This window comes from Rousettus aegyptiacus, unplaced genomic scaffold, assembly GCF_014176215.1.
Source record: "Rousettus aegyptiacus isolate mRouAeg1 unplaced genomic scaffold, mRouAeg1.p scaffold_m13_p_16, whole genome shotgun sequence".
Taxonomy (NCBI): domain Eukaryota; kingdom Metazoa; phylum Chordata; class Mammalia; order Chiroptera; family Pteropodidae; genus Rousettus; species Rousettus aegyptiacus.
Window position 1 is genome coordinate 21,477,908 of NW_023416291.1, and position 24,036 is coordinate 21,501,943.

Below are 24,036 nucleotides of genomic sequence, written 5' to 3' on the forward strand. Positions count from 1 at the left end.
TATATAGCCAAGAGAAAAGATAACCTATGTCCGCACAAAAGCTTGTACACGAATGATCATAGCAATATTATTTGGCTATTCATAATAGCAAAAAAAAAAAAAAAAAGAAACAAACCAAATGTCTATCAAATAATGAATAAAGGTGGAATATCTATAAAATGGAACATTATTTGACAATTAAAAGGAATAATACTGATACATACTCTAATATGGATGAAGCTTGTGCTAAGTGAAAGAAGCCAATCACAAAAGACCACATATTACATGATTCCACCCTTTTCAAATATCTAAAATAGCAAAATAGAGATAGAAAATAGACTAGTTCTTGCCTAGGGCTGGGCTGTGACTGCTAGTGGATATGATTTTCTTCTGGGGTGATGAAATATACTAAAATTGACTGTGCTGTCGTTGCATAACCGCATGAGAATAATAAAAACCAGTGACTTGGTCAAACTGTATGACATGTAAATTATGTCAATAAAGCTTTTTTTAAAGTATAGGCCACATCATATTTATGTTCTCATATTTTTATATTCTTTTATTTTTCTGACCCAAAGTATTCAACTGTTTCTGTTTGCCTTATCTCTACCACCCAAAGATACGCTCCAAGAAAGGAGCTGCACTCCATCGCAATCATTTTGTGTTTCCAAAGAACCTTGGCCAGACGTCAATGTCACACTCACTATAACTTTAAAGTATTTCCAGTGCCAGGAAAGATAATTTCTTTTTGTTTGTTTTATTTTAACTTATATAAGAGACAAACAAAAATAAAAAATTCCCTCCCTGTGCCTGCCACAACTCAGCTTTTCTTGTATCAGATATTCTCCGCTGGTTTTCACAAAAATAACCTAGAAGCACAAAAAAAAATGTAGTGGTTTTGTGTGTGTGTGTGTGTGTGTGTGTGTGTGTGTGTGTGTGTGTTTGTCAATATATTTTTCAGGCAAAGAGAACTGAAAGGAAAACTTCGGAGTTATGTTTTACCTACGTATGGAAGCCTAACTGCCAAAAAGGCACATGTGCCACTACAGCCAACTAGCATTGAAGCCTATTTCTTAATGCTTTGTGTTTAAATCCTTTCTAGACTATCACAGAAATGCTGCAAGAAAGTTTTAGCTATACTGGAAACACTTCTCAAACATGCAATTTTGCTTCTTCCTTTTCTTATGCCCAGAGCTCAAGAAAGTTTGCAATCACCATACTTTGCCAATACTACCCCTTAATGGTCTCTGACCACATGGTATGAGCTGGCCCCTTACAGTCAAATCTGTATTATACACAAATGCATTATCAACTCTCCGGAAGCTGTACTATGACTCAGAATCTACTATCTCACTAACCACCACAAAGGTTTCTTACTAGTTTCTTGCAAGAAAGTTTGGTTTGAGCAAAGGAGCTGCATGTATAGCTCTGTGTGCAAATGTATACGTCCAGAATGCATGCCTGAAAAATTGTAAATCAAGTATTTCCCCCACAAGTAGTGCTTTGCCTTCACTTCAAATGGTCTTGAATTGAAAAGAGGTCCAAACATTTCCCTTCAATACTTGTATGCTTTTTCCCTATCTTCTTCACAGGTCCTCCCTCTTCTCCTTCATGACTTCATTAGATAAAATATTGTGGAAGCATTAATGGCATAATAAAGGAAGGGCATAATAAAGGAACCAATCATTGGAATATCCTATATAATACAAAGAATCACCTAATAACTAATATATCAAACCTAAACTCATTTTGTCCTGAAAAGTGCAACTCTTACAAATGTCTCTACATCTAACTTCAATCAAAGGTGGCTTTTAAAATATCAATAATTTTCTTCTCTATTAGTTCAGTTTTAATTATAAGACAAAATTCCCACCTCAACTGTTGATTGATACATAGATATTAAGAGAAGGCTTTTTAGAAGACTGTTTAGAAAATGGGTGGAAAGCCTAGGACGCACACCCAAGCAAATAAATCAGTGAGATTTGAAAAGAGTTTAGGGGTCAGGTATATGAAAAGCACGTGAACATAAAATGCTATAGTTAGTGTACTATCAAAAGTTACAAGCTGATTGAACTAAATTATACTGCTGCAAGATTCTAAATATAACACATTCTCCATGGAAAACTTCTTGCTCTATACAGCTTAGAAAGCAAGCAGAGATTAGATAGCAGTCACAAATGTAGGCCTTAAATTTAATCTGAACTGAAAATGTTTTAATAAAAAAAAAAAATCTAAAAGATAAACATCTTCCTCTTTGTTTGCAACAATACTTAAGATTAAAAAAAGATAAGAGCCTAGATGCCATGCACACTGCTTTTCCAAAAATAGCACTAACGTATACACCCATCTTCACAGCAGCGTTATTCGCAAGAGCCAAAAGGTAGAAGCAGCCCAACTGACCACTGATAAATAAATGGACAAACAAAATGTGGTATATACATTTAACATAACATTATTCAACCTTAAAAGAGAATGAAACTTTGCTAAAACATGAATGAACCTTGAAGACATCACGCTAAGTGTAATAAGCAGTCACAAAAGGGCAAATACTGTATAATTCCACTCAGATGAGGTGCCTGGAATAGTTAAATTCATAGAGATGGAAAGCCAGATGGTAGTTGCCAGGAACTGGACTGAAGGGGCAATGGGGATTTAATGATTCATGGAGACAGAGTTTTATTTTTGCAAGATAAAAAAGTTCTAGAGAAAGAAGGTGGTGACGGCTGCACAACGGTGTGAGTGTACTTAATGCCACTGAACTGTACATTTAAAGATGGTTTAAGTGGTAAATTTTATGCTATGTACACTTTACCACAATAAAAAAAATAGCACCAAATACTCATCATTATTATAATAAGTAACACATGGACAACAACTTACTCCTAGTGAAGCCCAAAATAACAAGATTGGGATTTAATTAGTGCTATGTCTGGAAACCAATAAAAAACCAGAGTGATCTTAAAGTTAAGTACTATAAGTTCATGTCATGACTAATTAAGCTTTATTTATAGTATTCAGAACCACAAATGCTTTGATGTATACATAAGTCCTTTAAAAAAGAAGAAAAATTTACTCCTCTAACATTAAAGATCCCGTATTATTTTCCAAACAGGATCCCTTCTAGGTCAAGTTCCTCAAGCTGAATATTAAAATATCTACAGCTGACAATTCAGTTTATTCAGCCAGAAAATTAGTCACCTTGTAAAGTGAACAATAATTTGAAACGAGTTTTTCTTCAATGCACACATCAGCTAAGGCTCATTCCCCAATGACATCATAGTAAAAGATGGGCGTGATCTGGGAGGCTCCCTTTACATAACTCATGTTCCATGCATCATTCTCAGTGTGGACAAAATAATTCTGAGTTGCCTACTTAGTAATCTGCTTTCTAAATCTCCAGAAAAATTAAAAAATTAGTTTCAAGCCAAATCTACTACTTAAAAATATAAATGTACCTTCCTTTACCTACCTGTCACTGTCCTAAAAAACTAACTATAATTACTCTTAAATTGACAAAAATCTATTTTTAAAATTAAGATAAATTATTTGTAAAAGTCACATTTTAATTAAATTGCAAACTCTGCATGCTATATATGTATTTTGAACTGTCATATGCCTAATACTTTTACATGTCTACACATATTTAAATAAAATATTCACACTAATAATTCGTGTACAAAGACTTGTTTTACCAATTGAAATGTTATATTTTTAGTGGCAGATAGAGAATATGATTTATGCTTCTTTACTATACTTAAAAGCTGCTTAGGACCCCCTTAAGGCCCAATGACCCAGGGAAAAAAAGTTTATGATGTCACATAGGTAAAAAGCAAACTAGATAATAAGAGATATACAAAATTATCCTAATAACCTATTTTTATGTTTTTGCCAGTGAACAGGCAAATCTATTCAATAAATAAAAAATAAAATCTAACTAAGCTATAATATGACTAAAGAGAAGACTGAGGGATAAAGATCCAGTGCAGGATCCCTGATAAGGGAAAGAGAAGTTATAACATGAAAAACATTAGAAGTCTTATGTGGCAAAAAACATAAATGTGTGTATTCAAGAAACTAATCAACCTCAGAGGGCTAGGAAATAGGTATATTAAAACTTATAAGGCAAAACCAGAATAGCCAAAGCAATCTTCAAAAATAACAAAGCAGAAAGACCGTACTCACCAATTTCAAACATACTACAAAACTATAGTCATTAAGACAGTGTGGTACTAACGTAAGAATAAATCAATGGAATAGAACTGAGAGTCCAGAAATATACTGTCACATTACTGGTCAACTCTTTTCCACAAGGGTGCCAAGATAGTCCAAAGGGGAAAGTATAGTCTTTTCAACAAATGGTGCTGGGACAACTGGATACACACATGGAAAAGAATAAAACTGGACCTCTACTTGACACCACGTTCAAAAATTAATTCCAAATGGATCAAAGACCTAAAGGTAAGAGCTTTAATTATAAAAATCCCTAGGAGGAAACATAGATATAAATTCATGTGACCTTGGGTTAGATAATGGTTTCTTAGATATAACATCAAAAGTGCTAGCAACAGAAGAAAAACTAGGTTAATTGGACCACATCAAAATGAAAAACTTTTGTACTTCAAAGAGGACACCATTAAGAGAATGAAAAGGCAACCCACAAAAATCAAGAAAATCTTTGCAAATCATATATATGAGATGGGACCTGTAAACTCGTAATAAAAAGAAAATTCAATATTAAAAATAAGAATAGAGTCTGAACAGAGCTCTCTCCAAAGATATATGAATGGCCAATAAACACATGAAATGATGCTCAATAACACTGGACGATGAGATACCACTTCGCACCCACTAGGATAGCAATAGCCAAAAAGAGAGACAATAGCAAGTGTTGGCATAAATGCTGAGAAATTGTAACTTCCATACGTTATTGGTAGGAATGTAAAATGGTGCACTCGCTTTGAAAAACAATGTAACAGTTTCTCAAAGTTAGAGTTATTATATGAGCGAGCAACTCCACTTCTATGGATATATATACCCAAGAGAAATGAAAATATACATCCACACAAAAACTTATAAACAAATTTCATAGCAGTATTATTCATAAAAACCAAGCCAAATGCCCATCTACTGATGAATGGGAAAACAAAATACAGCATATCCATATCACCCATTATTCTGCTTTAAAGGAATGAAGTACTGATTCATGTACAACATGGATAAACACTGAATACATTATGCCAAGTGAAAGGAGTCAGATACAAAAGTCCATATATTGTATGATTTAATTTATATGAAATGTCCAGAAGAGGCAAATCCAGAGAGACAAGACTTAAACTAGTGGTTGCCAGGGGCGGGGGGGGTGGGGGGGAGGGTGGAGAGTAACTGCAAATGGGAGAGAGTCTCTCTGGGACGACGAAAATGTTCTGGAATTGGACAGTGGTGATGGTTGCGCCACTCTGCAAATACACTAACAGCCACTGAATTGTACACTACTGATATGTGAATTACAGCTCATGCCTTAGAAGGACTGACCCCAATGTCCTCAACAGACATAAAATATGGTTAGAGTCCTTCAACCACATTTCTAAACACTCACTACTCTGAAGACCTCAGCCAACCCAATTCTTCTTACTCTTAATAACCTAACATTCCACCTCATCAAGAAAATTAAGCACTCCAAGGCTTTCCCATTACATAATTATCCTTTTCCTCCCAAAATTCAAAAACTTCCCTCTCTATTAGGAGGCTTAAACATCTCATAGACTTAATAAAAAAAATTTTTAAAAAAAGACCTGCTCCTAACCACGTCTCTGGATACCACTCTTTACCCTTTTCCTGTTATACGGAACTTCGTGAAAGAATATTCATGTATACTTGCTGCCTCCATATGGGCATGCTCACTTATTTCTCAGCTTACTACCAACACACCAACACTAATTCATTCATTCTGTCAAAATTATTCTTCTAAAAATTACCACTGACTCCCATGATCCCAAATCCACTGAACATAATTCAGTGTTATACATACAACTCCTGTGATACCTGACAACTGGCCATTCATTTTTCTGACACAGTTCCTCCCCCCTCCCCACCCCCCGCCGCCCCCCGCCTGGGCTTCCACATTATTTTCACCTGCTTATCCTTATATCTCTCTTCTTGGTCTCTGCGACCTCCTCCTTTCAAATTAAGAACACACGTTAATTTGGTGTTTGTTCTATCTTCTAAATATAGTAATGCCTCCTAAATCTACATGTTATCTCCAGTTCCTCAGTTTCAAATCCATATATACAACAGACTTCTGGATCCATCCACTTGGCTGCACCTCTTCAGACACCTGAAACTCAACAATTCTGTTAGGAGTTTCTTCCAGCCTGGCACTCTATCTTAGTCACAGTTATAGGTGCAGTTGTGTGGCACATGATAAGTACTGACTAAATATTTTGGATATTCAAGAATAGAACTCGTCATTTCCCACACATCCACCCTAAAACCTGCTTCTCCTATACTTCTCATCTCAGTTAATGACAGCAGCATTCATTCACTTAGTCATCTAAATCAGATGTTTGCAGTCTCCCTATATTTCCTAAATCTCAGTTGCTTTCATGCCACTTTGGCACATTATTGCTAGATAAATCGAGACTGCAAAGCCATAAATGCTCTTTACCCAGCCCATTTCTTAGAAATGTGTTTGCAGCCAGCATAGGTCTTCCTTTAGGACAAAGAACAGGCTTGCTTATCATCACTTTAAAGCAATGGATTCCCCAAGCTCAGTGTTCCTCAGATGCAACATAAACCCACTACATCCTTGCACTACATCCATCTGGACTCTTCCACATCGTCCCTGTAAAATTTGCAGGCAAGAGGAACTGCTCACTCTGCTTGCTGTGCCATAAGTAAGTCCTCTGACCCAGAAGTCCCAGAAGTCCCATGTCTTCTACCAACATCCATGAAACAGTAGCAAGCTAACTTACTAGCTTGTGGGCAGGGTAAAGACACATAGATTAATTTACCATCCTAAAGCATCACTTTAACAGTGCCGCTGTTCTATTCAAAACCTATTGTCACTGTACTTCTCAATGTTTGAGGCCTTCTTAATCACTTTGTACCTCAAAATAACTTCGTATCCCTCTAATTCCCTATAAACCTCTCTAATTAAAAAAGGCCAACTTCTATCACTCTTACCATCCTTCACGTCCTATACTCTTTCAGCTTGTCCAAGAAAGCACAGAATTTAAGGGCTGGGGCTCTGGAGTTGAACTGCTCAGGTTCTAAGCACAGTTTCTCCACTTCACACCTATGTGATTTGAGGCAAGTTGCTAAGGTTGTCAAAATTCCCATTTTCTCATCTGTAAAATGGAGCTACAGTAGAAATGCTTCCTAGCACTTGTTGTGAAGATTAACTGAAATAATCTAGTTTAGTGCTCAGTACCATGTCAGCATAAAACAACCTCTCCATAACTGTTAGTTATACAGATACTGTCTACTTCCTGCTGTCTGAATTTTTATGGCTAACTTCCTCTCTGTTCTTGCAAATGTCTTGCTCATTTCTACATCTACATTTTTCTAATTCCAATGACTCCTGTTATGCATCCCAAACGCCGTGTCTTCCTCCCCGACCATTGCCATCAACTCATTCCTCATCGTTCTGAAGGCCCACCCCCATTTTTAAGTTCATAATGCATTGTCATCATTGCACTGTGCACATATTCTTAAAATTGACTCACCCGTGCATTTCTTATTACCAATGAGACAGCAAGCACCTTTGCTCAAAGATCATGCCTTATGCTTCTCATGTAACCTCTTTGGAAATTATGTAAATTCAGGAATGTAAGGTCCCCTCTTAAAGATCATCATGTCCAATATTGTAGTAAAAACACAGGCTTTAAGTAAATAAAAATAGGTAAAATTCAGGCTCCAAAATACTGGTTTTTAGGTAATTTGGGAGGAGTTACTTAACCTCTCTGACATTCTGTTGAATAGAAATTCTATATCTTTTTCAAAGTCTTGTTTGAAGAAGAAAATAACTAATAAAATGTATCAAACTCCACAGCTCGCAAATAGGAATCTCTCTCAAAAAGTGGCTATTATTTTTCTTCAATCAATATATGTTGAATTGAATGGGTTAATCAATACCATCTTTTAAAGATATCTATAGTTTCTGAGAGTTAAAGCCCAGTGTCATGGATTTGTGTCCCATAGACAGTTAGCTTCGCACACTTCTTGCTAGATTACACTACTCATCTTTGCCAAGTGTTTTTTAAGAACATGCTCTGCTGAACACAAGACCTGATCGGCAAGTATAAAGATCAATAGTAAATCCATTTCCATTCAATAAACATCTCTATTCGTCTGCTTAATGAATAGTTTTGTCAATGGCTTCTTCCATCTTCAACACTGAAGCCTGGGAAAGTCAGACATCAGTCATTGTTTTACGGAGGTGAGGGGGTAAAAGTAAATGTCAATTCAAACAAATTTTTATTTTATTTTATTTTATTTTATTTTATTTTATTTTATTTTATTTTATTTTATTTTATTTTATTTTATTCTATTCTATTCTATAAACTTGTGCTTTCTTCTGCAAAAGCCTCTGGCTCTATGTGTATAAATCCCAATTTCAATCACCAAATTGACAGCAGAAACAAAAGAATGTTGTAATAGACATGTGTCTCATTAACATATCAAGCAGATGCCAGTAAAACAAGTATCTTCTGTTTTAGAAAACATGCCAGAAATTTCCATCCACAGTCATCCTTAACTCCAACATCGGTTCTCCCTGTGGCCAAAGAACCACCATCGGCCTTAGGGTCAAAAACATATTCCTGTTTTAAAAAGATTCTCCAGTCCTACCCTGCCCTTCATTTCTTAAGGATTACCTGTTTCTTCACTGACAAGGGCCTTCTAAGCTTCCTCCTACTTCCTCATTTTTACCTCGTCTTAAGAATTTTTTTTCAATTACAGTTGACAAACAACATTATATTAGTTTAGGTATACAACATAGCAATTAGACATCTATATAACTTACAAAGTTATCTTTATAAGTTTAGCACCATACATAGTTATTACAATATTATTGACTATATTCCCTATGCTGTAGTTTACATCCCCGAGACTATTTTTATAACTGCCAATTTGTACTCCTTAATCTCTTCACCTTTTCCACCCAGCCCCCCAACATTCCTTCCATCTGGCAACCATCAGTTTGTTCTCTATAATTTGTTGCTGTTTTGTTTGTTCATTTAGTTTTTTAGATTCCACAAATAAGTGAAATCATGTGGTATTTGTCTTCTTGTCTGACTTATTTGAAAAGGAAACTCTCATACACTGTTGGTGGGATTGTAAATTGGTGCAGCCACTACGAAAAACAGTATGAAGTTTCCTCAAAAAATTAAAAATAGAACTACCTATATAACCCAGCAATTTCACTTCTGGGCATCTATCTGAAGAAATCCAAAACACTAATTCGAAAAGACAGATGCACCTCCATTTCACTGCAGCATTATTTACAATAGCCAAGATATGGAAGCAACCTGCTTTACTTTGTCTTTTGATTCACGACTGCTTACTTGGTTTTGACCAGGCCTCCTTATTCTTTCTATTCACAGGGCTTCATTTTCGCCATGGAATCTTAAATGTTGCCCAGCTATGCCCAGAATCAGTCATCTACTCAGGCTTTCAATCTTCCCCTAAGAGTTGACAATATTTCTCCTTTATGCTGTGTCCAAGACCCGCAGGAAGTTCTACAAAGCTGAATTAGAGCACATGGACCAGTCACCCTATGTCTATATTTCTGGGCCTAGCTAGGATCAGAGCTCACTGCAATTTCGCCCTGCCTTTTTAATCTCATCCTTCCTTAATCGACCTCACAGAACCCTCTTTTCTGGCAGGCTCAGCTTGCCTCTGCTGCCTAAACTTGCCTAGCTCATTCCCGGCTCTGTGCCTCTGCTCTCAGGCCATATTCCCTCCTCAGCCAACGCTGTCCCCTCCTCTTCTCCCTTGTGCCCATTCCAATTATAAGCTCCCTCTTCCAAGTCCAACTAAAGTTCTCCCTCCCTAGAGAAGCTTTCCCTAATCACCTGGCTTCCAGAGCTCTTTCGATTTCTCTGAATTCCTATATTTCCCTATCACTCCCCTGGCAATCTGCTATAGGTGTTTACCTTTTAATCTTATCTTTTCACATGCCACTCATTTCCTCATGAGCATGAACCATAAAGCACACTCGCTTTTAAAAGCTGAAAGCTACAATACTAGACAACACAAGAGAAAGTTTTTAGGAAATAAGATTCTCTCCACAAGACCAATCAATCTTTTTTCATGTTTCTTTCTAGCCCTTGCCCATTCTTGTTTACATTTTTATGTAGTAAAATCTTAGAGTAGATTCAATGACTAGATGAAGAGATTCAATACAGTTACACATACTGTTTTACATTCTGCTTTTCTTTCTAACATAGAAAACAACCTTCCTTGTTAAATGGTTTTGATGTTCATCATTTTTAATATCTATGTAATAGTCTTTCCACTGAGATACTGGACAGCAATTTAGTTTATCACTGACTCTATTAGACATCACATTCTTCTCTTTTTGTGTCTTTCACTGTATCAGGTACTGGAAAATGCAAAGTAGACCCTTTAATAAATACCTGTTGACAAATCAATGCTTCCTAACACCTGCAATAACCCATTGTACTGCTTCTCTCTCTAGCTAAATTTCCAGTGTAATTTCTGGTTTTACCATCTTAGGCTAGATAGATAGAGCAAAGGTGTTTTCCCAACACTTTTTATATAAATTTATTGATTTTAGTACTTGATCTTATACATATTTAAATATAGGAACCCTCTTGAAGAAGGGTACTAAGATCCTATAATAATTGATATAAACTAGAGATATCTGGCAGGCACTTGATAAATATTAAAAAATTTTTAAACCACCTAAAGTTATAAAAGATGAAATTTCTGAACAGGAGAGTATCACTGATCTAGCTAATACCATCAATTATGCTTATAAAACTTTCAACTCATTTAATAATTAGAATGATTAATAATGTATAAATAGGTGTTCTTTATAGTATATTGAAGAACACAACCAGACACCTGATGAGCTATACAAGTCTGAAAGATAACATGAAAGACAAACAATATTTGCAAATAGAACTTTGAGAGCTCATGACAAAACAAGTTTACCCTTTATCTTTACCCTGTTTACGTTCATATTTCAGATGAACAAAAGCAAAATTAAAACTACGTAAGATTACATATGCATGTGAGCACAAAGTGGAAAGGAAATAAAGAGCTTGAATTGTCAACATGGAAGAATTCAGAGACTTTTCCATTCTTAGTTTTTGTCTGTTTTGTTAGTATAATGTTAAAATGTATAACAAGAAAAATATTTCTGACAAAAGCATATTCATTAGCCATTACATCTCTTGCTATTATTGAATTAGGGCCTAATGCTTAATGTTCAAATTACTACGTTTCCTAAACCCCCATAGAATTTAGCAAAAAAGACTGACTCTTACTTCAATGATAAATATGAAATAATAAACCAACTACCTTAACACTTAAGTATAGTCAGATACTGAATCACATGAAGAACTTAATGGCATACTAGAAGCTTCTTGCAAGTTTCAGATATTCCTCAAAAAGTAGCTAATGTGAGTCCAAATATCAGAGTTTATACAATAAAACTACATCATCCCAGTAACCCATCAGCATCTCATCCTTATTTGTGAAGAGTGATTTCTGAAGTTGATTCCAGCACTAATATGCTGCAAGAAACAATTATGACTAAAAGTTTGCTATCCAATTATAAACTATAATTTAATACTCTAACTTTCCCCAAAATAATAATTGGTCAAAGTGATATGATTATTTTCAAAATTACTGGAAAGGAATATGTTTTAACCTTTTTAAACAAACTCTAGATAGAGGTTTAAATATCGCTGGCTTGAGATTTTCATTACATTGTATTCTATAACCTCTAGAGTTACATAAATGACTACTTCATGACAAAATAGAAATAGAACCAATTTTAATTATCTGTGGTAATCCCTGAAAAATCCCATGTGCATTCAGGAATTATAAGGCTAGGTAAGAGATGGCACTAAAGGAATGAGGCAATTCACCACAAATAATGCACTTCTATTTATAGGGGTAATGAATCTGTGTGTAAACGGTAATTTTAAAATGGGTTCAGCTAAAGAAACAGCTAACATCTATTTCACAGCTAAAATTATTATTCTATGCATCCCTCAAAACTCAGATACTGACAATTATTACAATCTAATTAATGACAATTTATAAAAAGGAGTACTTTCCCTCAGTTGAAACCCACGGGGGGAGGAGAAGAGGGTAGAGTTCTGAAATAGGTCTTTTGTGGTGGTTGGTTAGCTAGCTGCCTCTTTTTAGCACTGAGTTAAAAAGCAATTTTAAGAATGAGCTGAAATCATCCTTTCAGAAACAAATCCAAGATGAGTTGTTATGTGGCTTGTTATTTTAGGTGTTTCCTAATCACTGTGATAGTAATTAAGCTTAAGGAGAATATAAATACAGATGTCTGAACATTGAAGAACAGAAGCTTTTGAACACTTTCAAAGTTCCTCTAAGTTCTTTCATTTTGTCAGACCATGGAACTAGTGAGGCAGACAGAACTAGTTTAACTTCTGAGGAAAAAACTCTGTGTCACCTGATAGCCTTAAGCTGACCTAGCAGGGGCAGAAGGAATCATCAACTCCAACAGAAGATATAACTCCCAAGAGAAGAGATAAACCAACTCCCAAGAGAAGGACAAAACAACAAAGCATGTATCAACTGGTTGATCTGTATATTTCACTACATGTAAAAGCCAGCAAAAAAAATGGAAAATTGGAAAACAACTCATAACTTCTACATAGACTTAAAACCTGATTATGGACAAAGAAGTGGCAACATGACTTGCAACATGACTCTGGTACTTTAAAATGATTCTGATTAGTTCAATCTTATTACTTGAAAAGTCATCGCCTAGGATTATAACCGTGACTCCCAATAATATAACCTTGTACAGAAAGTGTTTTCAAATACATTATCTCATTTAAAGTAACTTGCTCAGTCAAGCTGCTAGTTAAGCATTAAAGCCGAGACCCAGCCCACCTCTTCTTTGGTCTCTACACTCCGTTTGACGGTCGAAAAAGGATTTAAAACGTACCCGGTTTATCTGCTTTCTCTACCCTCCCTGCAGAACAGAGAGAATGTCTGATAGATACAATTTCACAAGAATCTTGGCACTTAAACTATTGTTGAGAGATGACGAATATGACTAAAAACAAAAACAAAACTTTAAGTCAAAAAAACGTGGTAGGGGCACATCTCTTCCACTCAACTTCAAAGTATTTATAACTCTTTGTGGACGTCCACATAGAGGAATATAAAGTGAAAAAGCAAAGCGAGGAATTTTTTGCACTTGAGTACTTTTTCAGAAAGAGCAAAGCAAATTCCCTGCCATTTTTCCTGCAGCGGGCCACCAAAGTGCAGAGTTAGGGTGACCAGCCCAGAGACTTCGGGCTTCGGGGTCCCTGGCTGTCCCGGCCAGGCCGGAGGGGTGAGGACCCAAGGGGCGGGGGCCGCACTGACAGCTGGAGAAGAGACAGTAGGGACTCTGCGAGGCAGGGGCCAAGGGGCATGAGCGGGAGAAGGAGGAACCGAGCCTGGGGCGAGGGACAGGGCGCCCCCCAGGAAAGGCAAGGGAAGAGAGAGGGCGAAAGGGCGCCGGGGCGGGGCGGGCGCTCGGGCGGAAGGGGCAGCGGACCGGGACGTGGGGCCCGGGGCGCCCCGGGACGCGGTGCCGGCGAGGGGAGGGGCGTCCCGCGCAGGCGAGGCGGGTGCGGGGGACAAGGTTTCGGGGTGCGCCAGCAGCCCTCCTGACTGAATACGGACTCCGGGGGCGGGGCGGCTGGACCCCACACGGCGGCCGCCGCGGAGGGAAAGGCGCACCAGGCACCTGCCGCCTCCGCCGCGGTGGCCCCGAGTGGGCTCGGCTCTCACCTCTTCGGTTCATAGGCCTGATCCGGACGGCCACTTTCACTTTGGAGTCTCCCATCCTGCCGCCACCGCCGAGACTCTCGCTCGGCTTCCGTCTGCCGCGGCCACCGGGCAATTCTTCGGTGCTGACCGGGCGGGAGGGGGGCTACGGACGAGCGGGAGGGGCGGGGCCTGGGGCGGGGCCTGCTGAGGGGCGGGGCCGGGGTGTTCTCGCTGCACACGACGGGATTTGTAGTCCTGAAAGGCGGTCATGGGCATGGAGGAGTTTTGGAGGGAGATTTCAGGGAGCGTTGGCTCTCAGGACCTTAGCCTTGTAAATGGCCCTCTACCTTTTCACCATTCTTATCTTTATAAGCTATCGATGAGCTGGTGCCTCAGTTGAGAACAGTTGAATAAATTGGCATTGGAGCTCTTGCAGCCTCTTCAGATTCATTTCCTGCCAATTTAGGGTTTAATCCCAGGGCCAAATTATTTTCTCTGCCTACTTTGTCTTCCCTTCTTTTGTTTCCTGAAATCATCCTTCAAGACTAAAGTTAGCATCTCTGGAAGTATTCATAGATCTACAAATTAACCCTGTACCACCCCACCCACTGCCCTTCTTGTCTAGACATTTGGTCTCTGGAACCCATTTGGGTTCAAATCCCACCTCAGCACTTTCCACCTATGTGACTATATATAAATGACTTGACTGCTCTGTGCTTGTCTTTTCATATGTAAAATAAAGAATAAGAATGACTACTTTATAAGATTGTTGTGAAATTTAAGTTAGTTAATACAAGTACAGTTCTTAAAAACTCTCAGATATGTAGAAAGTGCTCAGTAAATGTTAGACATTATTTTTGCTCTCTTATAGTATTTATGCTGCAACTATTTATGTCACTCCTAGCCTGTAGTACAGACCCAGTAAATATTTATTGCACAAATGGATCAATGAAACCACACTAAAATTAACTCTTTCTTAAGCTGTTAAAGAAAAAAAATAATAAACCACAAGCCCAAAATGGCCTCACTCATGCTAAAAAGCCCATGATACCAAACCTATATGTCATACCTGATTTAACTGCAATTTCAACCTTTCCCAGAAACATAATCTTAATCAACCAGTACGAAATTGTCTGGTCAAGCACTTGTAAAGTAATGTGTCATATAGGCCCTCTCTATCCCTCATAGAAAGAAGAGACAATTTATATAATAAAAACCCATCCCCGTTTCCCCTCCCCCCCCCGAACAGTTGTTTCTGCCCAAAGTTAATCTTTTCTTTACCTAATAATCCCTCCCTCCACCCTTCTCCCTATAAAATCCTCCATTTTGTACAACTCCTCTGAGCGCCCTTATAGTTGCTACACGAGGTCTCCCCAATTCATGAATCACTTAATAAAGTCCATTCGACCTTCAAATGTACTACATTGAATTTTTTTTTTTTTTTTTAACAAAGCCCTTGTAGAGACTGCTAACTGATTGCCTATGGGTAAGATCTGGCCTCCAAATATGTTCTGTTTGGCCCAACAGTAGTAACCAATGCATGAAAATCAGGAGATTTTTACATGCCATACAGGGCCCACGTGACGTATTAGAAATATGGATTGGAACTGAGGAGCAGTGGTTACCTTTCTAAGACATAGGTCTCTCTAGTTCACCGCAGCCCCACTCAGGTCTGCTTTACCGCCATATGTCTAGATCCTATGGGTTTATTACGCCTGCTCGTTTATTGTTTACATGATAGTACAGAACTCGGACCCATTTTACAGGTGAGTAAATACAGAAAGCTGGCAATACTTGACTTTGTTACTAGATGTCCTGCCGTAGGAAGAACTTCAACATAAGCAGAGTTGTCAAAAAGGTTAAAAACACCTTTAAGAGCAGTATAATCCTGACACATACCACGACATGGATGAACCCTGAAGACGTTATGCTAAATGAAATAAGCCAGACACGTAAAAACAAACGCTGCATGATTCCACTTATATCAGGTACCTAGAGTAGTGAAATTCAGAGACAGAAGCCTGAATGGTGGTTGCCAAGAGGAGCTGGGGCGGGAGGGAGAAATGGAGAGTCAGTGTTTAAAGGGTATAGACTTTTGGTTTGTCAAGATAAAAACAACAATGTGAATGTACTTAATGCCACTGAAATGTACACCTAAAAATGGTTACAAAGGTAAATTCATGTGATGTATATTTTACCACAATTTTCAAAATGCCGTACATCTGAAACTAATGTTATATGTCAATTCTAGCTCAATTAAAAAAAAAAAAAAAAGGTTAAAAAATAGAAATGCTACCCCAGAAGCCCTCTTTAAAAGAAGAGGATTTCTTTCTTAGAGACACTACTCTGAGGTTTCAGAAGGGCCTTCTCAGCTGGAGAAGCAGTGGGTTCTAGCACAGTAAGTCTTATGATTTTCACAGCCCAATAAACAAATAAAGCAAGGAGACTCAACATAGATTTGTCAGCTGTTTAATCTTACCAAGTAAATTCTTAGAAAACTAATGTGTGCAACAATTGCTATCTACTATTACCATCGTTTTTTTTTCAAGGAGGTTCACAAAGAATACATTTTTATGTTGAAATTGTTTGCTTGATGATCACTACTATCTTTTTGTTTTATCTAGCATTGAAAAAACTTTTGTCATGGCTCCTGGACTGATCACTAGAGTTGGGTACTCTGGTCTTACCCAAATTTCTTAATAACCATCTCAACACGTACAGGTTATAACAAATAAGAGTTTGCAATGTGCCAAGTTTCCTGGGTATTCATTCTTCACTTTATAAGTCTCTTTTAAAGCGGGTTGGGGGGAATGTTCTGATGATAGCTTGAATCTAGCTTTTATACACAAGCAAGGGGGGCAGAAAGGAGAAGCTCCACAGTTTCTATGGGAACATTGTATTCAAATTTAAGTTCAATTTCAGAGAGGAGAAAGCCCCTATGGAGTTGAAGGGGGGGCAGGGAGATGTAATAGGGAAAAGGTGAGGACTTTCTCTAAAGTTCCAAAACCAGTTAAATAGTCTGGAAACATTGATTGGAAGAAAATGATAGTAGCTTCCTAAAAGACTGTAGAGAAAAACCCCTGTGGGCTGTTCTACCTTTTGACTTCTAGTCACAGTCATTTCTCTCCTTTTTGACTTGTTCTGTAAAGGTGAGGAGAGAGGATTCTGAGAGAATCCTGAGGAAAGAAACGAATAAGATGCAAGTTACAACCTGCAGCCAAGGAGCTTGGGGCTTTTGCACTAGGTAACTGGAGAGCTGCCCAGTCACCAAGCTGCGGGGTGGGGGATGGGGGAGGGGGTGTCAGCCTCCAACACAAGGAACAGTCTTGGTTTCTCCTTTTTTGAACTATTGAGAGAAAGAAGAGAAAAAGAACCCGTAAGTAAGCCTCTGCCTTGGGCCTTTGTTGGTAAAGCAAGTACTTAAGATATCAACCAAGGCTTTATTGAAGATATTGGGGTTGGTCTGCTTAATGCTGAATTTTAGCCACGTTGATAAGAGATTTCTCGTTGTTCTGTTTTGTTTTGTTGTTTTGTTTTGTCCTGACAGTTGCAAATCCACTTATTCTAAAACTAATTTCTAATTTACTTTTCGTGGCTTTGAGCCACCCATTCATCGGTTTCTGACTGTCCCTGCACAGGCTGAAGAAGACGTTTCGCCTCATTATCATAAAATCATGACTTACAGAATAATGATAGCTTAACATATGCTGAACACTCACTGTGTGCTGGACACCATCCTAAGCATTTTACATGAATTTACTCACTTAATGCTCGCACCCACTCTGTGAGTGGTTCCTGTTATTATCCCTGTATTACATATGGAGAAACTGAGGACCTAGCATCTTACCCCAGGGCCTCGTGTTGCTGTTGTGCCCTTTTCTCCCACTCTCCCTTTTATCATGATGCGAAGTACCTATGTGCAGATTGCTCAGCCAGAAGAAATTCGAAAAGATCTAATTTTCACAATTCTACTTTTTGAAATAGTTTCTAAAACCCCCTTATTTGTAAAAAATGGAATCTGTGTACTAGCTTCTATTTTCCGCCTTTAGAGAAAGCATGGAATGCGCTAATCACTTCACTGAAGCCCAAGACCGCTCCAGCGAACATCAGTATTTACCTGCTTGCCGCAGAGCTGGTTTTGGCAGAGCGCTTGGTTTTCCCCAGTTATACCTAGGTCTCTCTTCCTGTCCCCTCATCTATACTGCGAGCACAAAGCGAGTGTCCTTTTCCAAGTCTCTTTACCTTCAACACCCATTGCTTAGCTGTTACTGAGTAGGCGGGCACTTCATACATTTTTAGGAATGAAGATATTAATACGGTATCATGGTTAACCTCAGACAGATTAAATGATTTGCCTCAAATCGTGTAGCTAGTAAACCACAGGGTTGGAATGCAAACACAAGTGTTTGTAATTCGAAAAAATCTATCTACTGTTTTCACACACAGAAAGGCCATGCCTGTGTTTCCTCTTACGTATTTTTCACATTAGCATTATCTTTCCTACGTTGTGAATTCCTGAAGCCTAGGTCTCAGTAATAGCAGCGCTACATAGCTGTTATTTATCAAGAGCTTGTTATGTGCCTGGCATCCCGTATACATGATTTCATTTAATTTTCGCAACGATCCCAGGAGGTCGGCGCTGTTGTTACAGTCTTTGACAGATGGGCGACTGAATCTCAATAAGGCAAGTTAACTTTGCACACTGGCCTGAGTAAGAGATTCTTCGCTGCAAATTGTGGGGCTTCCTGCGTGCCTTGCCTGAATTGTCAGATCATTACCATACACGAACTTACCTCTTCACCTGGTATCTGGTGCTCTGCTGGGTCCCTCAGCCTTTATTGATACTCTTCATCAAGCACCCACTGGCAGGGCCTCAACCTATGCTCCTTGTTTTAATTATTTTATTATCTTAGTCAACAAATTTCTCTACTATGTGCTTGGCCATATGACTTTGGCTACAAAGATAAAAAAGATGTGGTAATAGTCGTTAAGGACTAAGAAGTTGGGTTAGATTTCTGGAAATTTTGCAACTTCTCCCAGTTGTTTTGCCGCCTCTCACCAATGTCTGGGAATCCCCTCTAAAAACAACACTCTAGAAAGCAAGAGGTTCAGCATGCCTGGTTTGGGAGATTACTGAGAAAGGCAAAGCTAAGGATACACAACCCAGTTCCAGAGCTTGGGGGCAAGGGAGAAATAATAGATGGAGTGGGAAGCTAAGAGATAAGAGAAAGTAAGTCAGAAAAAAGAAGACAAAGGAAAGAAACACTAGTTTCTAAGAGTAGCTGCAAAAAAGCTCGTGTGGGTTCCTCGAAGTCAAAAGCCACGTCTTTCGTCTTTCGTACCTATTCGTTCCATCCCCATTGCCATCATCCTGTTCTCAGCCTTCTGAAGTCCTTGTTTTCAAAGCCTCTGTGTGACCCCTCCCCAAAGGATACCTCAGGGCAGAAAGTATCCATCCATCCTGCATATGGGACTCACTCTAGAGTCATAGAGTAAGGTTTCTCCTGAAAGAATGAAGCTACAAACTTGTGGGCTTAGGAGCCTGAATGAAATTGGCCTCGATTTTGAGAGATTTAGGTGTTTAGAAGAGTTAGGTGGGGTAGACACAGGCAAGGCCCTCTTTCCCTAGGATTTCATTTAGAATGCAGTAGGATTTATGAGCCCAGAGAGCAAAGTGTACCTTGTAAACACAGTTACTTATGTATCAGTTTCCTTTTTGTTCTCTCTTTGCATTTAGTGATGTTTTCTTAAATGTACATGTATTTGGCCTGTGCCAGGGGGAAGCAGAGGAAGGGACTTTTGGACAGAGGTCTAAAAGGGAAGAAGTCTACCTCTGAGGCCAGTGTGGTGAAGGCGGTGGGAACTGGGGAAAGACCACAAGAATCAAATCAGAAGTATGAATTTGAGGTGACTGGGTCCTGCTCTGGGAGAGTCCTCTCTTCATAGGAACCTCACAGCCCTGGGTTTTACTTTATTATGGAAGGCGCATTCCCTCCCTCTGTCTGCCATTTAAAATCTAACCATTCAGGGCCCGTTGTCTTCAAAAAGTCATCCTTCGCTAATCCTGCATGCAATACTGTTTCCCTTCTGGAAACTTCCCGAACATTGTACCATATTAGCATCAGGTTAGAAACCGACTTAAATAATGTATGTAGGTCTTGTCTTCTCCAATCAGACCGAGGACTTGGCGGCAGGACGATGTCTTCTCACCTCGGGTATGGCTCACAGTGACGAGACCACAGTCGACGTGATCTATGACGGGCGACTGAATTGTTCCCGTGCAAAAAAGCACAGAGGCGGAAGACCCAGCAGACACGAGAAGAGCTTTAAGTTAATTATTTTGACTGAAAATCTAAAGCAATCAGAAATTCTGGGGAAAAAAATAAGCAGGTAGTGGGACAGAAGATCTTTAAAACGTCAATTTGCCCTCTTTACTGAGGAAATTTAAATCCTTTCGAATCTCTGAAGATCCAGAACTAAAAGCCCTCCGAAGATACACAAATTTCACACTAGACTCCCCCAAAGTGTGCGCTATCTGTAGGAACATAAATTCACTTTCCTTTTTGTTGAAAACTGTCTCTAAAGAACATCAATAATGAATCCAATAGGCCTACTTCATCTCCATAAATCATTTAAGGACAAAGGTCAGGAGAGGGTACTCTTTTGGTATTATTTAAGGCAGATTGTACAGTTCAGGCCCCATTAGTGAGCACAAAAGAACATCCATAAAATATTCACAGGCTGTGGTACAAAAGCCTTTACTGCTTGGGGGACCCATGCCTAAAGGATTAGATTAGTCAGATCTATGGTCACCTCCGTCCACTTCCTTAAACTCAGAGGTTTCCACAGCTCTTCATCAATCTGATGTATTTAAAGGGATTTTTTGAAACCACAGGGGATTGGTTAGAATAAGCAGGCGGTAAACTTTTATGCCCAGGGTTCCAAGCCTCAAGAGAAGCAATTGACTTTTTTCACTAGGACGGCTATCTGGAAAAGAAGCAAAAACCTCCCGTGAGAAATATTGGATAAAGCTACAGTTGGAAAAAAGAGATATCTCCCAGAAATATACCTGGGAAGGAATCCCTGCCATGAAAGACACTCTCCTCCCTTTATTCATTATTGATATTTTTTACCAAATATAATTAAATCTAACCCATATTCGATTATATATATAATCAATGCAAAGTACTTGCCTGTTTAGGAATAAAATAAAGTAAGTATAATAGACTACATTTCCAGAAGGTTAGAATTTATTTGAAGATAATTACAGTCATCCTTTGGTACCCAAGGGGCATTGGTTCCAGGATCCCTGACAGACACCAAAACCAAGGATGCTCACGCTCCTTCGTTGGCCCTCTGGATCAGGTTCAACCAAATTTTGATCTGAGGTCGGTTGAATGCGCAGATGCAGAACCCGCTGATACAGAGGGCTGACTGTCAGCTGTTTCAGTGGGGAAAATATCCATAGAATTCCTCCTTCGATAGCTGGCAGGTAATGAAGATCTTGTTTTCTCAGGAAGTCGTCACGTATTGCAGCTGCACATGGGTGGGGCCTGAGCCTAGCTGCGGAGAGAAAAGGACCATTCTGAGTCACCCCAGATTCAGATCTAGAAGGTGTCATCTAGGCAGGAAGCACGAGGGTGGGGCCCCCAAATCCTGATACTGGAGAGAAGAGCAGAGCAAATACCCCAGGCCATGATGGATGCCACACGTGGTTTTAACCTTCTAGATACTGGATGTGAAGCAGTTAAGGAGAAACCCAAGACAGCTGCACCCCAGGGGCTCTGTAATGGGAAATTATCTTTGAATTCATTTTTCTGTGCCACCAAGGGAGACGTTTTTGGGACCCGATCTGGAAGCTTTCCTACCCACTAGAAAGCCAGGAGCTAGCTGTAAAGCCCTCCCAGTGCCCTGGCATGACTCAGAGGCAGCTGAGCAAGGCCGGGAACAGAATGGGGACAGCCGCACCAGTCTCGCCCTTCTGCCCGTCTATGGGAGGAAAGCAAAACCGCCTTAGAAACACAGAATGATGTGGCCATCACCTGCCAATATAGAATTCAGACAATTAAAGGCTTACACGTAAAAACTTGAAAAACTAGAAGAAAATAAAAGTGACTATTTAGTTCATCTCAAGCAAAAAAAGAAGTCATCAGTAACAGCACAAGTACAGAGAAACTTGTTCAAATCAAAGTCCATATGGCTGGAGTCAGGACCCAAACTGGGGTCTGTAACGCCATAGCCTAACTCTGCCCAAATGACTTCTTTAAGGAGAAAATAAAAACAGGTAGCTTAGAAAACAAAGATTTCTAATGTAGGCTCCCCAAATCTCACCAAATAGGGAAAGAGCCGGCAATAAATTAGAAGTTCTGGAAATATATGACAGACATAAAGTTATAATCCTAAAGAAGATTTACAAACCAAAAAGAAAAGGATGGAAAGAAGCCAATAAAATTTTGACAAGTGTAACAAACAGGCTATTCCAAAGGAAGAAATGTGGACTATAAACATATGAAAAATATTCAGTTTTCTTAGCATTAAAGAAATGCATGTTTAGCAACAAATTGGTAAATTTTTATTTATTTTTTAACATTTTATTTTTTAAAGTTTTTCGCCTTCCCACCTCTCCCTTGGCAAACTTTTAACAAAAAGTTAATGCTTCTTTATGGTGAAGTAAGGTTGGTAAGGCGACCAACTTTTCAGAGTGCCAACCCAGGATGCAATCATATCAGACAAAAAATTAATAATAATATAACATATAATAAATAATTACACATATTATTACCTTAACAAAAATATAAAAAATAGATATTAATTTTAAATTACATATTATTCTGTATTATTTTCTGTTACATAAATGCTATTTAAACAAAACTACAACAAGGCTAGGTAACAAAAACAACTAGTAGTAATTAATAATAGGACAAATTGAAAAATAATGTATGAGAAAAATATAACAATATTTTTATAATTTTTTTTTGGTTCTCTGATATGGTAATTTATTTTAACTCTTTATTGGGTATTTACAGTTTTGTAGTTGGGTAATATATCAACAATCTTTTGTTTTATGTTTTCTGTAGTTTCACTAAAATCTTCCTTAAAAAATACAAAAAATAAAATCTTCGTAGAAATCAACAAGATGATTGGAAATTTCATTTTTCATATCAAAGGACCTAAGCAATAGAATATTTTTGTGTCTGTTTTGGGGAGGAATAAAGATTTTCTACCCTCTTAGGTTCAGTAGCTGAGGTTTGTGAATTAAGCTGACAAAAGACCAATTAATAGGAGAAAAGGTACAATTTTTATGTCATATTTACATGCATAGGAGTTCACAGAAAAGAAGTGAAACTCAAAGAGGCAGTTAGACTCGGAGGTTTATGCACCATTTTAACAAAACAAAGGAGGTTCGGGCTTCAAGGGATAACTCAGGAAACGTAGGGAAGTGACTAGGACATACACGAGGGAACTAACGGAAGTAACAGTTATTTTAGTAAGATCTGTCGATGCAAACTGATCTCAGTGTTGGCCCCCTGTCTCGGTGGTAAGATTGCTCTTCTCTTTCTAGTACAAGGGGCTGGGTGGCGGGGGATGGGGAAAGCACCTTTCTCAAAGGGAAATTTATGCCCTGCTTTTAGAAAGGGCAGAGAGGTGACTTCGGTTCAAAAGAATATGCCAAAACGGCGTATTTTGGAGTGGCCATATTCTGATCCCCTTAATAATGACGACTGCGGCTGTGATACACTGTGGAAGGAAAGCATAATGGTTGGTTAAGTTCTGCCAGAATCAGCTCTACATCGTAAGAGGCCAGCACCTTCGTTAGCAGCATTCCCTCGTTTGCTCTCCCGCAGGACACTTTAGTCTTAACCTCTGGATCAGGAAATGTGATCGAGGAAACAGTATGAGAATTCATGTTCCACAGTGGGGTGTGCTCACATTCAGTCAGTGGCGTTGATGTCTTTTGGAGAAACAAGAAATATTTCGATTGATTCAGAACAACTTGCTCTTCTCATCCCGGACTTTTGAGATTCAGACTCCATGTGTTTTTACATCTTCTTCCGCACCATG

The 24,036-nt window shown here is 38.7% G+C and overlaps 1 protein-coding gene across 8 annotated transcripts in view; it reads right to left on the bottom strand.

Annotated features, from left to right (window-relative positions):
• The window catches only part of KIF13B (kinesin family member 13B), a 166,546-nt gene extending 152,398 nt beyond the window's left edge, over positions 1 to 14,148 (bottom strand). For all 8 annotated transcript variants that reach the window (XM_036233587.1, XM_016144678.2, XM_036233591.1 and 5 more), the window contains exon 1: positions 13,996 to 14,148. In XM_036233587.1, coding sequence (XP_036089480.1) covers positions 13,996 to 14,050 — 55 coding nt within the window. In that variant the 5' untranslated portion in view covers positions 14,051 to 14,148. The remainder of the gene's footprint in view (positions 1 to 13,995) is intronic.
• Between the last annotated feature and the right edge of the window lie 9,888 nt (positions 14,149 to 24,036).